The sequence below is a fragment of the Moschus berezovskii genome, chromosome 7, assembly GCF_049115385.1.
Source record: "Moschus berezovskii isolate FMDL1 chromosome 7, NW_MosBer_1.0, whole genome shotgun sequence".
NCBI classification, from domain to species: domain Eukaryota; kingdom Metazoa; phylum Chordata; class Mammalia; order Artiodactyla; family Moschidae; genus Moschus; species Moschus berezovskii.
In genome coordinates this window covers 23,208,538-23,225,869 of record NC_142466.1, presented here as the reverse complement: position 1 = coordinate 23,225,869, position 17,332 = coordinate 23,208,538, and the positions used below count along the sequence as shown (strand labels likewise).

At 41.9% G+C, this 17,332-nt stretch overlaps 1 protein-coding gene across 7 annotated transcripts in view; it reads left to right on the top strand.

The window, feature by feature from the left end:
- Positions 1-17,332, top strand: part of TEK (TEK receptor tyrosine kinase) — a 104,255-nt gene that overhangs the window by 52,966 nt on the left and 33,957 nt on the right. For all 7 annotated transcript variants that reach the window (XM_088837867.1, XM_088837866.1, XM_088837870.1 and 4 more), the window contains 7 exons: positions 541-651; positions 1,753-1,905; positions 6,917-7,048; positions 7,707-7,847; positions 9,553-9,681; positions 11,929-12,080; positions 13,933-14,077. In XM_088837867.1, coding sequence (XP_088693993.1) covers positions 541-651; positions 1,753-1,905; positions 6,917-7,048; positions 7,707-7,847; positions 9,553-9,681; positions 11,929-12,080; positions 13,933-14,077 — 963 coding nt within the window. The remainder of the gene's footprint in view (positions 1-540; positions 652-1,752; positions 1,906-6,916; positions 7,049-7,706; positions 7,848-9,552; positions 9,682-11,928; positions 12,081-13,932; positions 14,078-17,332) is intronic.

Genomic DNA, 17,332 nt, shown 5'->3' with positions numbered 1-17,332 from the left:
GAACCCACATCTGCTGCATTGGCAGGAAGACTGTACCACTACGCCATCTCGAAAGCCCTGTAATGTTCCTAACAACTGTTTAAGGTAAATACTTTTACTTCCAAATTACAGATGAGGAGGCTGAGGTGTTCAGAGGTGAAGTAACTGGGTCAAAGAGGTTCAGAAATTGGCCGAGGGTGACCTTAAGCCCAGGACTGTCTAATTCCAGTGCTCACAGTGCTCCTTGATCTACACCATTCTCCCTCTGGGTCCACATTCACCACCATCTGCCCCACAGCATCTCTGGGGGGGGCTTGCAGAGTGCCGTGCCTGGGTTGGCAGGTACTAAGGAAAGCAAGCAGATGTACCTAAAGCCCAGGTGCTTTTCAGCATGGTTCAGAGGCACCACGTGCCTTCACAGGGTAGCTCTCTAAGCTAACGTGAAAATCCCCTGACTCCTGCCACGTCCCGGACCTCATCCTCTGATTCAAGCTTCAGTTGTTCCTGGAGAAGCTGTGTAACCTCATTTTCTCATTTGGTTTTTTCTCTCTCTTTTGATAGCTTCCTTTCTACCAGCTACTTTAACTATGACTGTGGACAGGGGAGATAATGTGAACATATCTTTCAAAAAAGTACTGATTAAAGAAGAAGACGCAGTGATTTACAAAAATGGTGAGTCCATGTGTTTTGTTTCATCCCCGCACCGTTGTGTAAGACATCAGACAGCCAAGCAATAGTGGGTCATTATCCCATTCCAGTCTGGGGGGCAGATATTTGAAGTCAAGCTGCTAAGTGAAAATGTTAGTTGCTCAGTCCTGTCCAACTCTTTGCAACCCCATGGACTATAGCCCACGAGGCTCCTCTGTCCGTGGAATTCTATAGGCAAGAATACTGGAGTGAGTAGCTATTCCCTTCTCCAGGGGACCTTCCTGACCCAGGGATCGAACCCTGTTCTCCTGCACTGAAGGCAGATTCTTTACTGTCTGAGCCACCAGGGAAGCCCAACCAAATTCTATGATAGAAGCTGTCTTAGGTAACATGTTTGGTTACTTAAGTAAATTAAAATGGAGATTTATATACATATGTGAATGCACCTACAGTGTATTGGGTTAGCCAAAAAGTTCACCTTTTCCATAAGATGTTATGGGAATATACAACATGAACTATCAGTGTTCAACAAAATTCCACCATGATGTAATACATGGGGTCTCAAATTCTGCCATGTGATATGTGATGCTGTTTGATTGCAAGGCTAAAGGAAAGGCCAGAGTGAACCTGGAATGCAATTGGTGGTGATTCTGGGGGTCTAACTGTGCAATGCAAATCTGTGTCCAACTACAATTGTCTGGTGGCAATTGTCTCATGCAGCTGAGATATTGATGGGGACTAGTCTGAGTTCTGTGGATGTGTGAGACTTACAGATAGGAGTAGTAATTCTAGGTGTCTCTCAGTTGATGAGTTGGCAAGATTACCTGACATTTTCCCCAGGTTTGCCTAGTTGCCTCTCCCTGCAGAAGATAAGAGCGTTAGGCTACCTCATCTTCGTGTGTTCATTGGTGGTCCTGGTAGACTAACCTATCTGCTCCAACACCATCTTTTTCTTGAGTTTTGGGAGAGCATTCAATAGCAACCTTTTCATTCTTCTCCCACATCTAATATGCTTGAGCACATTTTCTATATCAGGTCAGGGAAAGCTGATCAAGTGGAGGGGCCAGACAAGGGAACAGGAGTGTTTGAGGGTGACCCATGGTTCTCCACTCTTCTCCCTTACAGGTTCCTTCATCCACTCGGTGCCCCGGCACGAAGTCCCTGACATTTTGGAAGTGCATCTGCCTCACGCCCAGCCCCAGGATGCTGGCGTGTACTCGGCCAGGTACATAGGAGGAAACCTCTTCACCTCAGCCTTCACCAGGCTCATAGTCCGGAGTAAGTGACGGTATAGCTGTTACAATTTTGAGTTGTGAGTAACCAAAACTGACTCTGGATACTTAAGCAAAAACTGGGGTTACTTGGAAGCATACTAAAGACTCTTAAAAACTGATTTAAAGGCTGACAAGCAAGTTCCAGAAAATATCTTCCAAGGAAGATCTGCAGCTCAGCACTGCAGTGTGGGAGGGTACCATTACCCTAACTTAGCTTCAGTGATGTTTCACTTCTGAATGTTGAACTCTCAGGATAAAGAGTCAGTTTGGTCTGACATTGGTCAGGTGTCTACTTGCCTAGACCAAGGAGTTATAGGTGGGGGTGGAGCCACATATTACAGCGAGGGCACTCGGACCTCACACCTGAATAGCAGCAGTTTCCTCAGACAAAATGGGAATCACTGTGAGCTGGACAGTCCCCCCAAAAGGTGTCTGCTACTGGGAGATGAGTTAGGCCTTCTGGGTTAGTCTAATATCTAGTTAAACACTAAGTCCCCCATAAATCACACACTTTTGAGATAATTTAACTCCCAAATGTGTTTTCTGTTTTCAGGTTCGAAAAATGCAAGTATTAGAACTAGTGAAAATGTTTCCGCCCTATTATAGCTATCAAGGTGGAGAGTAACTATCACCAGTCATTTTTGCCAAAAATTGATCTATAGAAAGCAGAAATTTGCCCTGAATTTTCCCTGGTTGTGTTAGGTATTCATGATATTAAATGTCCAGGCCTTCGGGTCTAAGTGCTCTGACAGGGATGCTCTGTCATTCCTCTAATGATTAGCACCCCTAATTCACGAAGAGTACTTGTTTTGCTTTGCATTATATTCATGCGTTCAGTCAGTCAACAAACCTGTGTGGATTATAAGTCTCTGCCAGGCGTTATGTTGGTGTTGAGAATACAAAGATAATAAGATGAATGACTGTCCCTCAGGTAATTCTCAAGCAGAGCAGGTGCATACATAAATAGATAAACAGGTAATGTAGTATGACAATAGACCTATGAAGAGTGTGGTTCATCTAGTGTGGGTAAGTAAAATCCCCTTTCATTCATCTCCTTTCTTTCAGAATCTGAATGGCAAGGACACAATTTGCATTCACTTCATTAAGATGGTCTCTCCAGCTTGATATTGAAACCCCAACTAAAAATCTTAATTTATCTACTTAAATGATTGTAATATATAGTGGAACTATATATAACTTTGTTCTGTATTTTCCAAGTCTCATGTAAATGTGTTACCATACTTTCATAACTTAAAAAAATTAAAAAAAATAAAAAGACAGTCTCTCCAATGTGACATAGCACCATGTTCCATGCTCAGAGTCAGGGATAAATTGGCAAATTTCCTAATAATATCAGAAACATCAGATGTTGATACATGGTAAAAGGTTTAAAGCTTTTTTTCCTTTAACATCAGAGCAAATAAGACTTAGCATAGTTTAGAATTTAAAATTCTCCTGAACTTTTAAGATAAAAGACTTTGAACACATTTTGATCTCCAACTTGTCTCCTTTTCATATTGTTAGAAGCACATTTATTTTCTTTTGCTCTCATTTCAGTAAAACTGTTGGAAAAGCACTGCTAATATCTAAAATCATTCTAACAAAGTTTGAGTTGGGTCACAACCATCCCATTTAAAAGTATTTTTCCCTACTTGGGGCTTCCCTGGTGACTCAGACAATAAAGAATCTGCCTACAATGTAGGAGACCCGGGTTCAATCCCTGGGTTGGGAAGATCCCCTGGAGAAGGAAATGGCAACTCACTTCAGAATTCGTGCCTGGAGAATTGCATGGACTGAGGAACCTGGCGGACTACAGTCCCTGGAATCTCAAAGAGTCTGACATGACTGAATGACTAACATTTTCCCTGTTTGACCTCTTTTATGTTTACTAAGAAATGAGGTACAGTTGAAGGGATTTGTCCATTTCTCATAACTAGGATATCTTTTAAGGTAAATTTAAACCCTAGGAATCAGTTCAGTTCAGTTACTCAGTCGTGTCCAACTCTTTATGACCCTGTAGACTGCAGCACGCCAGGCCTCCCTGTCCATCACCAACTCCCAGAGTTTACTCAAACTCATGTTCATTGAGTCGGTAATGCCATTCAACCATCTCATCCTCTGTCGTCCCCTTCTCCTTCTGCCTTCCATCTTTCCCAGCATCAGGGTCTTTTCAAATGAGTCAGCTCTTCGCATGACGTGGCCAAAGTATTGGAGTTTCAGCTTCAGCATTAGTCCTTCCAATGAACATTCAGGACTGATTCCCTTTAGGATGGACTGGTTGGATCTCCTTGCAGTCCAAGGGACTCTCAAGAGTCTTCTCCAACACCACAGTTCAAAAGCATTAATTCTTTGGTGCTTAGCTTTCTTTATAGTCCAACTCTCACATCCATACATGACCACTGGAAAAACAATAGCCTTGACTAGATGGACCTTTGTTAGCAAAGTAATGTCTCTGCTTTTTAATATGCTGTCTAGGTTGGTCATAACTTTTCTTCCAAGGAGTAAGCGTCTTTTAATTTCATGGCTGCTGTCACCATCTGCAGTGATTTTGGAGCCCCCCAAAATAAAGTCTGTCACTGTTTCCACTGTCTCTCTATCTATTTGCCATGAAGTGATGGAACTGGATGCCATGATCTTTGTTTTCTGAATGTTGAGCTTAAAACCAACTTTTTCACTCTCTTTCACTTTCATCAAGAGGCTCTTTAGTTCTTCACTTTCTGCCATAAGGGTGGTATTCAAACTGGTTATACTTACAGGGTTTCTTTTCAGCATAAATCCTCTCCATGACAGTATAGCAGATTTACTTTGCTGTACAGTGGAAACTAACACAGCACTGTAAAGCAGCTATACTCCAATATCGTTTTGTTTTTTTTTTTAAGATTTTTGAAAACATTAAGATTGTAAGATTTCTCTTTGGATGCCATGGATCTATAGTTTCCTAAAACACAAAACCTTTTTATATTTTGAAGAAAATCACAGAGGCCTAACTGCATACTTGGAGAAGGAAATGGCAACCCACTCCAGTATGCTTGCCTGGGAAATCCCATGAACAGAGGAGCCTGACAGGCTACAGTCCATGGGGTTGCAAGAGTCGGACACAACTCAGTGACTTAATGACAATGAACTTCATACTTGTTGCTTATCAAGGAACTCTTTTCCTGCCTTCATCCCTGAGAGAGATCACCCTATTTATTTCCTCAAGCTTAATCCTTTTCTCATTCCCAGGATTAAGAGTGAAACTGTGACAGGTCTACAGATTGGTACATGGGTTAATGTAACAGGAGACCCACTTTTATCCCGGGGTTCTGTCATCATTAGTTTTCAGCGTCTGAAGATAATCTGGGGTCTGGCTTTCAAGAAATCACTGATTGTGTAGGATTTTCCCCTTTATACATGAAGGCATGTAAACATTAGCTTTGAGACATTTTGTAGCTTTATCTGTTAGGTGGTTGCCTGTCAGACTGGGTCTGTGTTGACAGTCTTACTGATTATTTTAGAGAAAATACTGATAACCAGGAGTTCTTGCCAAAAATATTATAAGCCGTTGGCACAGGTCCAAGTTTACCACTGTGAGACTCATATTCAGGGACAAAGACATTAGTTCCTTTCAGAAGAAAAATTAAACTGAATTCCTGACCACAAAAGGTCACCCCACCCCACTCCCCCTGAGTTTTCCTTATATTAGAAGGTATCCTTGGGTCTAATTAACAATCTCAAATCACCAAGCACTGAAGTGGAGGAGCCAGGAAATATGAATCTGGGAAGCCTTTTACCATTCTTGTACTTTTGGTTTGGGATCTTGCTTCATTACTTCTATGTTTTCTACCTTAAAAAGTATTTGAGTGCTCCTAGCTCCTGCTTCCCCTTTTAGCTTGTCTCCCTTCTCTACAGTCTTCATCTTTACAAAATTTTTATTTAATATTGAAGTATGGCTGATTTACGATGCTGTGTTAGTTTCATATGTACAGTAAAGTGATTCAGTTATACATATACATATATCTATTCTTTTTTAGATTCTTTGCCCATTTAGGTTTTTCTCCACATTCTTTAAACTGGATTTTCCCAAACTTTGGCATGCCTCAGAATTATCTAAAACACCTGTGAAACATAGGGTACTAAGCTACCGCTACCTCCAAAGTTTCTCATCCAGTAAGTCATGGATAGGAGTCTGGGGTTTGCATTTCTAACAGATTCCCAGATAATGGAGATGCTACTCATCAGGGGTCACACTTTGAAAACCACTGCTCTTGTCTCTAACTGTACCTGCAGCTCCTCAAACATACCATGTTTTCCTCCCAATCTAGCCTTTACCCAGAACACACTCTCCAGCATTATCTTCTTCGTCACTTAGAAGGTCTTATAGATTCAACTTATATACCACCTCCTCTGGGAAACCTTCCTTTATGCCCTATTCCAACCCTAACACAGATTGGGTAGTTCTCACACTGCTATACTTAAAATGAATAACCAACAAGGATCTACTGTACATATAGCACAAGGAACACTGCTCAATGTTCTGTGTAGCCTGTATGGGAGAGGAGTTTGAGAGAGAATGGGTGCATGTATATGTACGGCTGAGTCCCTTTGCTGACCACCTGGAATTATCACAGCATTGTTGATCAGCTATGCTGCTGCTGCTGCTAAGTCACTTCAGTCGTGTCCGACTCTGTGTGACCCCCCTAGATGGAAGCCCAACAGGCTCCCCTGTCCCTGGGATTCTCCAGGCAAGAACACTGGAGTGGGTTGCCATTTCCTTCTCCAGTTGATCAGCTATACTCCAATATAAATGAAAAGTTAAAAAAAATAATTGGGTGCTCCTATCTTTGTCTTTATCATGTTCCATTACATGTCTGTTTCCTGCATTGGACTCTTAGCTTTTTGAGAGCAGAGATTGTGTTTTATTTATCCTTATTCACCAGCGTCCACTCATGTGACTAACGTGTAGCAGGTGCTCAGTAGAGCTTTGAGGAATGACTGTGCTCTACTCACCAGAGTTTTGTTTTCCTTAACCAAAGGATGTGAAGCTCAGAAGTGGGGACCTGAATGTAACCGCATCTGCACTGCTTGTATGAACAATGGGATCTGCCATGAAGATACTGGGGAATGCATTTGCCCTCCTGGGTTTATGGGGAGAACATGTGAGAAGGGTAAGTCAAGAGTGCTTGATGAGTACCTTGTGCATTTAAAGTCCATCATTGCTGAATCCAAATTTTAGATCTGGACACAGTTGGGGATGGAAGCTAAATGGCCTCTGTGACACCATATGGTACCTTTGTGTGAATTCAAAACAGGTGCCCTTTCCTGAAGGCTCTTTATTGTCAACCACTGGAAAGTTGTGAAAGTCACTCAGTCGTGTCCAACTCTTCATGACCCCATGGACTGTACAGTCCATGGGATTTTCCAGGCCAGAATACTGGAGTGGGTAGCTGTTCCCTTCTCCAAGGGATCTTCTTAGCCCAGGGATCAAACCCAGGTCTCCCGCATTACAGGTGGATTCTTTACCAGCTGAGCCACCAGGGGAAAGTTGTGACAAGTGCACAAATCTGTGACGTCATTGATGTGAACGCCATTCCGCCAGTCTGTGCAGTGCACGACCTGCATAACTGAGAGCAGTGGCTCCTATCTGTCCAAAAGCAGTTTCATTATCTGTAAGGTGGGCCACAGCGGTTCTTTACCCTGGCCATCCATGGCTCAGACTGGACTGTTTTCCATGTTCAGTGGTCTAGGAGAGACCTTTGAAAAGAAGAATCATGCCTTTCAAAGGGCTGGGTATTTGCCTCTGAATCATCTTTTTCTCTCCCATAGCGTGTGAACTGCACACATTTGGCAGAACTTGTAAAGAAAGGTGTAGTGAACCAGAGGGATGCAAGTCCTTTGTGTTCTGTCTCCCAGACCCCTATGGGTGTTCCTGTGCCACAGGCTGGAAGGGTCTGCAGTGCAATGAAGGTATGGACCAGTCACACCCTGAAGAGACAAGGTTCTAGCAGGTATACCAAGGAGACCCAGCTTCCCAGACATCGGTGTGTAGGACATACCCGGACTACTCAGTCACCTGTCTAAGCTGAGCTATGGGGTTTTGAATAAAAGATGCTGTCATCCAAAGTTAATTATGCATTTGTATTAAACTCTGGACCACCAAGAAAGTGCTGCTGATACACATCACCTAGGGATCTTTTTAGAACACGGATTCTGATCTATAGGTCTGGACTGAAGACTGAGGGTCTGCATTTCTAACAAGCTCCCAGATGATGCTGTTGGGTTTCAGACCACACTTTGGGCTGGAAAGGCATAGATTTATTTTTTTTCACTACATCATAAATATCAGTACTTTTATGTCAGATACAGACAAGATTTGGGATTTGAAAATCAAGGAAGTTAAGATCTTATCTTCTGTGGACCATGCTCAATGATACTAGCTTCACCTACTCAAAGCTCAGAGGTGTCCATTTCTCATCTACTTTCCAGTAGGCTTTTCATATTGACTATCACACAGTAACAATGTGAATGCATGCATGCTCAGTCATGTCCAACTCTTCAAGACCCTGTGGACTGTAACCCACCAGGTTCCTCTGTCCATGGGGTTCTCCAGGCAAGAATACTGGAGTGGGTTGCCATTTCCTCCTCCAGGGGATCTTCCTGACCCAGGGATAGAACCCACGTCTCCTGCATCTCCTGCATTGCAGGCGGATTCTTTACCACTGAGCCAAATGGGGAGCCCGACTTAACAGAATCTGTAGCCAAATATGTTAGACCCTCCCTAACAAATGCTAATGTGGTGAGTTAGCCAGAGCTCAAAGACCTTTCAGTATTTGCTCCCCAGTTTTTTTCCATATCTGGCACTGCTGGGAGATGGACTACATGGCACTATTCCATTTCTTCTTGTGTTGATTGTTTTCTAAACATTGTGAAAGTTACAGTGAGGAGACTCTGGAGTGCAGTATATTCCTCTGAGGAGTGTTTAATTTGTTTTGTTATGTCCTATAAGGCAATCAACTTGGGATGACTCAGACTGCAAACTCTGACTCCCAGGCATCAGCTCAGACTCGGTTCATTCCTTTTACCTTTAGCTGGTCTGTGTTGAGCCTGAACTTAAGATGTGTGGTTCAGGAAGCAGCCAAAAATTTGGGACTTCCTCCCTCTGGTTCTTCCTTTCTAGGTTTTCCCTCCCAATTTTAAGTGGCTGCAGTTGCCCTGACTCTATCCTCTAAGACTCCTCCACCAGTAAGACTTCAGGTTTTCTCTGGAGTTCTGACATCCCACATAGTGTTAGCTGTGTCAGCCATGAGACTAAATGCTGGAAAACGGGGAGCACACCATGCCCCTATTCCAAGTTTTAATTCCCCTCAGAACCTTCCTGGTCCTTCCCACCCTCCCTCCCACCCCATCACTCTTCAGTGCTTTCAGGTAATTATTTCTGAAGTAGTGTTGTGTTGTTATTTTTGAGAAGGGTGACCTGGTAAGTGCTTATTCAACTTGCCTGGAATCAGAATTTCTCTAACGTTTGATTTCTTGGTAATACAGATATATCACTTACTACCTTTTATAACCAGTAAGGTTGATAGCTTGGAGAGGAAAATAAAACTAGCCACTTACAGACTGAGTTTTCGTCCTTCCCCCATATTAACACTATTGTTGATGTCTTTGTTGACAGCGTGCCAGCCTGGTTATTATGGACCAGACTGTAAGCTTAGGTGCAGTTGCACCAATGGGGAGAAATGCGATCGGTTCCAAGGATGCCTCTGCTCTCCAGGACGCCAAGGGCTCCAGTGTGAAAAAGAAGGTAAAGCAAGGTAACACTGTAATCAGGGCCAAGTTCAGCATGTCTGAACCCAGCTTTGATGGCATAATTCTTGCCCACTAGCCCAAGAGTCTTCAACTCCTTCTGTTTCCAAGCAGAAGTAGGGAAGAATAGATCCTCTGTTTTAAAGGACAGCTTTCTGAACCTTCTTTATAGACTCTCACACTGGCCTTTCCCATAGGACTGAACCTCGTGCTCTCTGTAGCACAGGAAGTGATAACCGGCCACCGAGAGCTCTGTCTGCCTCTTTGACGGTCTTTTCTCAGACCAGACTTTCCCCTGGATATGCACAGCAGGGAAGAATTACTTTGAAGAATTACAAAATTAGACTTTTTTGGCTGGCTTTCTTCCCTTACCATACTGTTTTTGAGGTTTATCTATATTGTAGCACATGTCAGTATGTTTCTCACTCCTTTTTATTGCCCTACCATCTGCTCTAATTTAAAAATCTTGTTTGAACACAGCCATGCCCCTTTGTTTACCATATATCATGTGAGGCTGCTCTGCCAACAGGGTTGAGTAGTTACCACCCAGAACATATGGCCTGCAAAGTTGAAAATATTTATTATCTAGTCCTTTAAGGAAAGTCTGCTAACCCCTGTCCTAGAATATATGTTTTAAAATCCAAAGAAGCATATTTTTAAAATTTAAAAATAATAAGCATATATTACTTTTTCAGTCAAACAAATATAAATAACACATGTCCAGTGAAATCTGCACTCATAGTAGTAAGACATTTATAGTCCTTTCTCTGTGAGTTTTAAATATCAGAACAAGTATGGAGAGAAATACCAACTGTTTTCTCAAAGGCCTTAGCTTGTCACCTTTATAGTTTCCCTTCTACCCCAGCGTTTGGACTTTGCTACAGGGTAGGAATGTGTGAGGGTGTAGAGAGGGGAGGAAAGGCTATGGGGCTGTCAGAGGATGGACTGAAAGTGGGCAACAAACAAGCTTAATGATTTGCCTTTTCTGTTCCACTTCTTCCTTTCTGTACTAAGGCCGGTGTTGTAGAAAAATGTGAGAATCTCAAACTTAGACCCAGATTCTGGGCTTTCAAGGGGCAGCCCCCTTTCCCCACACCCTCTACCTGGACCTCCAACCTCCATCCAACTGCAGAAAACTGCAAGGGGACAGAGAAGGAAAGGCATGGATTGAAAGTGTTAGAGCACTTCAAACAATTCCAACACCAATACCTAAGTGCGCTAAACAGTTTGGCAAATTTTCTCATTACAGTCTCCCCAGGTCTGCGGATATATCAAAGAATACCTTTGTGGCTATTAGACCTTTTCCTCTCCTGCTCCATACACTTCACCTGTTTCATTCTAGGCTTGAGAGATAGGATATCAATATAAAATTTCAATATTGATGCACTTACCTTGACCCCCACCGCCTCTCACCACTGCTATGGAGCAGCTTGTAAATGACTGCTGTTCTTTTTTTCTGGAAAGGACTCAGCCACTTTTCCAATGCTTTAAGTGCATGTCCATCTCCTACATTATTTACTGAGTGTTCGATCATTTTCAGTTGTGTCCTACACGTGGTCCAAAACTCTCTAAGACCCCACAGTTCAGAACAAAACTGTTAAATTTCAGGATTATTCATTCTCTACTCTGCAGATATTAAGTAAGGAATCCCGATGCCTTCCTTGATATCAGAGGCATTTATTTTCCTTTCTGTGTTGGCAGCAGTATTTTTTATTTGGCTACTGATGAGAAATTGATTAGGGGAATTTTACTCCACTTCACTTCTTGGATGTAAATGTGAATATAATTAATCATCAGCCAGTTGCAGTCTTCCCGATCAATGAGACATCTCTCAGATATCAAAACTAATGATCACATTGTTGATCAGAGAATCAGGGGCTTGCAGAGTGGAAGAAGAACTGGCTGTGGTTTTTGTTTTTGTAAAAATAAATTCCCTTAAAAAGCAAGAGAGGGACTGGACAGTAAGATCTGCAGACATGTGGTGACGATGACCATTTCAGCATTGCGACCGTATCCCCTAGGACCCCACATCATTATGGCGAAGAGTGTGAATTCTGGTTCTGGTAACCATTTTAATGGGAATTGAGAGCAACTACCCCCCAAAATTTATTATGTAATGATGAAACAATAGAATACTTGTCAATTTCTTGCCCAGTACATGACTTGCTAGATGGTAACTACTTTTGTAATTTCTGCTTCTGCTGTGTTAAAGATTAGGTTTCACAGTGTTGTTTCCTTCATTCAGGTGTGCCAAGGATGACTCCAAAGATAGAGGATTTGCCAGATCATATAGAAGTGAACAGTGGTAAATTTAACCCCATCTGCAAAGCGTCTGGCTGGCCGCGACCTGCTAATGAAGAAATGACCCTCGTGAAGCCAGATGGGACAGTGCTCCGTGTAAGAGTTATTCTCTCTCTCTCTCTCTTTTTTTTTTTTTTTGGTAGAACAAATTATAGCTTTTTTAAAAGTTGAAGCATAGTTGATTTACAGTGTTGTGGTATTTTCAGGTATATAGCAAAGTAATTCAGTTATATATTTCAAGATTATTTTCCAATAAAAGTTATTACAAGATATTGAATATAGTTCCCTCTCTTATACATTAAATCCTTTCTTAAATATAGTGGTTTGTATCTGCCAATCCTGAACTCCTAATTTATCCCCCACTTCCCCTCTCCCTTTCCTCAGTGGTAGCCATGTTTGTTTTCTAAACTATACGTTTGTTTTCTATGTCTGTGAGTCTGTTTCTGTTTTGTAAATAAGTTCATTTGTGTCATATTTTAGATTTCACATATAACTGATATCATATGATATCTGTCTTTGTCTGATTTGCTTCACTTCGTATGATAAGTCCATCCATGTCGCTGCAAATGACATCATTTTATTCTGTTTTGTGGTTGCAACCCACTCCAGTGTTCTTGCCTGGAGAATCCCAGGGACAGGGGAGACTGGTTGGCTGCCGTCTATGGGGTCACACAGAGTTGGACACGACTGAAGTGATGCAGCAGCAGCAGCAGTATTCTGTCATGTATGTGTGTGTGTGTGTGTGCGTGTGTGTGCGTGTGTATCACATCTCAGACAAGACTGGGTATTCATTTCTGGCACTTACCACTGGTTAGGGTGCTACCACACTGTTTTTCTTTGCTTGAAAGAAATAAGGACTAAGCTACTTTCCCACGCTTCCCTTCCCTCTCCCAACAATGCCAAATGCAGCAGAGACATGTACCACCTCAAATTTCTCTGTGTCACAAGTGGTCTGCAGGAAATTGATTTATTATCTAAAGACTTTGAACTAGTTATTTTATTTTTCTCTCAAAGAGGACCAAAAATCAACTTGACCAGAAGGTAGATCCAAGTGATGTCTTAGGGGCAGACTATGCAGAATATTCACACATCAGATGTTTCCAATTCCACTTTAACAATCCAGTAGGTGTAGTAGGAGCCAATTGACAGCTTCCAAAATCTTGCTGGCCTTTCCTAGTCACAGCTACCTTCTAGTCAGAGCTGACCACACTATACACATCTCACTTAATATTAGTTATTTTGCAGAAGTGGAAACTGGTTGGGTGAAGTTAAATAACTAAATAAAGTGAGAATCACTCAGTCGTGTCCTACTCTTTGTGACCCCATGGATGGTAGCCCACCAGGCCCCTCTGTCCATGAAATTCTCCAGGCAAGAATGCTGGAGTAGATTGCCATTCCCTTCTCCAGGGGATTGTCCTAAGCCTGGAATCAAACCTGTACTGCAGGCAGATTCTTTACTGTCTGAGCCACCAGGGAAGCCCAAACAATTGGCCAAAATTGGCAGAGCTGGGATGTAAGCTCAGGCCCGTGTGTTTTCAGCGTGTTGACTTTTTCCATAATACCATACTCAGCAGCCTCTAAAACACTTCAGAAGCCATTTTATCTTTTCACCCAGCCATCACTGCATTGGACCAGAAAGGAGCAAATGTTACCAGAAGCAATTTAGAAGGAATTAGACTTTTTGCTTGGAAGTGTTTATCCCGTACTCCCAAACACACAACTACAACAGCAGGATCTGCGAGGGCGTCAATCCAACATAAACTTGCAGGGTTACTACAATAGCTTTGGAAATAAGCCAATGCTTATACAAGCATTGGACTGATCTTCTTAATCTCTCCTAGAAAACTTATTTAACAATGAGATGGGGTCAGTGTTAAGAACCTTTGTGTTTATACCTCTGTAGAAGCTTCTTTTTTTTTTTTTTTTTTTTTGTATTTGACCTTTCCAGCCAAAAGACTTTAACCACACGGGTCATCTCTCCGTGGCTACCTTCACCATCAACCGGATCCTGCCCCCTGAATCAGGAGTCTGGGTCTGCAGTGTGAACACAGTGGCTGGAATGGTGGAAAAGCCTTTCAACATTTCTGTTAAAGGTAAGCTCCATTTTCCAGGGGAAGAGATTGTATCCTTGATGGTTCTGCATTTATGTATTGCTGGGTGCTGCCTTTAGATAGAAATGCCCTCTGACCACTACAATGCATTTTGGATGTTCTCCAGGATACTAAGACTTAAGCAAAAAAATTATGTGCATTGAAATGGAAAGGAGGGATTAAGTTTATGACCTTTGGAATTACATAGCCCTGGGTTTGATTTTTGTGGCTGACAGCTAGTAAACTTGGGTGTGGCTTTGAGCAAATGAATTTGACCTCTCTGTTCAGTTCAGTTGTGCACAACTCTTTGCGACCCCATGGACTGCAGCACGCCTGGCCTCCCTGTCCATCGCCAACTCCTGGAGCTTACTCAAACTCCTGTCCATTGAGGCGGTGATGCCATCCAACCATCTCAGTCTCTGTCATCCCCTTCTCCTCCCACCCTCAATCTTTCCCAGCATCATGGTCTTTTCAAATAAGTCAGCTCTTCACATCAGGTAGCCAAAGTGTTAAGAGTTTAGCTTCAGCATCAGTCCTTCCAATGAACATTCCGGACTGATTCCCTTTAGGATGGACCGGTTGGATCTCCTTGCAGTCCAAAGGACTCTCAAGAGTCTTATCCAACACCACAGTTCAAAGGCATCAATTCTTTGGTGCTCAGCTTTCTTTATAGTCCAATTCTCACATCCATCCATGACCACTGGGAAAACCATAGCTTTGACTATTCGGACCTTTGTTAGCAAAGTAATGTCTTTGCTTTTTAATATGCTGTCTAGGTTGGTCATAACTTTTCTTCCAAGGAGTAAGCACCTTTTAATTTCATGGCTGCAGCTACCAGCTGCAGTGATTTTGGAGCCCCCCAAAAATAAAGTCTGTCACTGTTTCCATTGTTTCCCTAACTATTTGCCATGAACTGACGGGACCAGATGCCATGATCTTAGTTTTCTGAATGTTGAGTTTTAAGCCAACTCTTTCACTCTTCTCTTTCACTTTCATCAAGAGGCTCTTCAGTTCTTCACTTTTGGCCATAAGTGTGGTGTCGTCTGCATATCTGAGGTTATTGATATTTCTCCCGGCAATCTTGATTCCAGCTTGTGCTTCATCCAGCCCAGCATTTCTTATGATGTACTCTGCTGCTGCTGCTGCTGCCAAGTCGCTTCAGTCATGTACAACTCTATGTTACCCCATAGACGGCAGCCCACCAGGCTCCTCTGTCCATGGGATTTTCCAGGCAAGAGTACTGGAGTGGGTTGCCATTGCCTTCTCCAGATGTACTCTGCATATAAGTTAAATAAGTAGGGTGACAATATACAGCCTTGACATACTTTCCCGATTTGGAACCAGTCTGTTATTCCATGTCCAGTTCTAACTGTTGCTTCTTGACCTGTATACAGATTTCTCAGGAGGCAGGTCAGGTGGTCTGGGATTCCCATCTCTTTCAGAATTTTCCACAGTTTGTTGTGACCCATACAGTCAAAGGCTTTGGCATAGTCAATAAAGCAGAAGTAGATGTTGTTCTGGAATTCTCTTGCTTTTTTGATGTTCCAACAGATGTTGGCAATTTGATCTCTGGTTCCTCTGCCTTTTCTAAATCCAACTTGAACATCTGAAAGTTCATGGTTCACATACTGTTGAAGCCTTGCTTGGAGAATTTTGAGCATTAGTTTGCTAGCATGTGAAATGAGGACTATTGTATGGCAGTTTGAGCATTCTTTGGCATTGCCTTTCTTTGGGATTGTAATGAAAACTGATCTTCCACTGCTGAGTTTTCCAAATTTGCTGGCATATTGAGTGCAGCACTTTCACAGCATCATCTTTTAGGATTTGAAAGAGCTCATCTGGAATTCCATCACCTCCACTAGCTTTGTTCGTAGTGATGCTTCCTAAGGCCCACTTGACTTCACATTCTAGGATGTCTGGCTCTAGGTGACCTGTCTGAACCTTTCTTTATTTGTAAATAAAGCTTAGCTTATCTACCACTCAGGGTGATTGTGAGATTGTTAAGTAGTGGAATTGTATCTGGCACAAGTCTGGTAGTGATTTTATTTTTGTAGAAAGTTTAACTTCATCGTTGTCTTGACTTCTGATTCACTACAGAGAAGTTAGAGAATCTTAATTTGCAGACTACTCAATATGAAGCCCTATACAGTGAACATGAATGATTTTCTCATATATTTAGAGTTCTGAATATTCTTCCTACTATGAAATAGTATTTCAAAATTCAGAATTATTCCAAGTGGATTTGTGTACATTTGAGGCCTGAGGGGAAGGAATAGAGTAGAAGTAAATCCAAGTTCCCTTGGTTGTTGTACAGAAATGTTATACAAATTTTAAATTTGAAAGTTACTTTTGAATATATTTAGACAGAAGCACCTAATAACTCTGTGGTATGTATTCTAGAAAGGCATTGGACTAAATGCTTCATTCGTCTTGTTATTTTTAAAATATCCAGTGTATTTATTTATTTGGCTTCACCAAGTCTTAGATGTGGCAGGCAGGATCTTTAGTTGTGGTGTGTGGGATCTAGTTCCCTGACCAAGGATTGACCCCAGGCCTCTTGTTTTGGGAGTGCAGAGTCTTTGGCACTGCACCACAAGGGAAGTCCTATCTTACTTCATTTTTATGAGGACCAGGCACAGTAGTATTGTTAGTCCCTCTTGATCAGTCCGGAACTAGGTTCAGAGGTTTAGGTGACTTGCCTAAGGTAGCCCATCTTATGAACAGCCAATCTCAGTTTGGATCCTGGTCCAACCCTGCATCATCATTTCTAGATCATTTTGATTTCTCAGTCTCTCCTGTTACAGATAAGGAAGCAAGATAAGTGAAGTTGATGTGTATATAACCTACTTCATTACTTGATTAGGAATCTTTGGGTGATCCTAGAGGTAGTTTCTGTCAATGAAAGTAAATACCCAGAACATAATCTTGTTTTAAAAAAAGGTCAGTAACAATAGTAACATAAATAGAGCCTCATAGAGTTAGATTCTCTGCCCTGAGAACCCACAGAAACAACCTCGGAATCTTTAATTTTTTTTTTTATTACTGGAAAAGCCTGGATCTATTTTATTCAGTAGAACATTAACACAATCAAAATAATTTCTTACATCATACTTGTTCTTGGAAGAAAGGAAATGATATGCAGACAAGACAAATTATGTTATTTTTGGAATATTTGCTGTCCATGGAAAGTAAATAATAAGTAAAAAAACAAACCATGTTGCTAAGATTCAGAAGAGTCACTGATTCTAATTTTTTTTT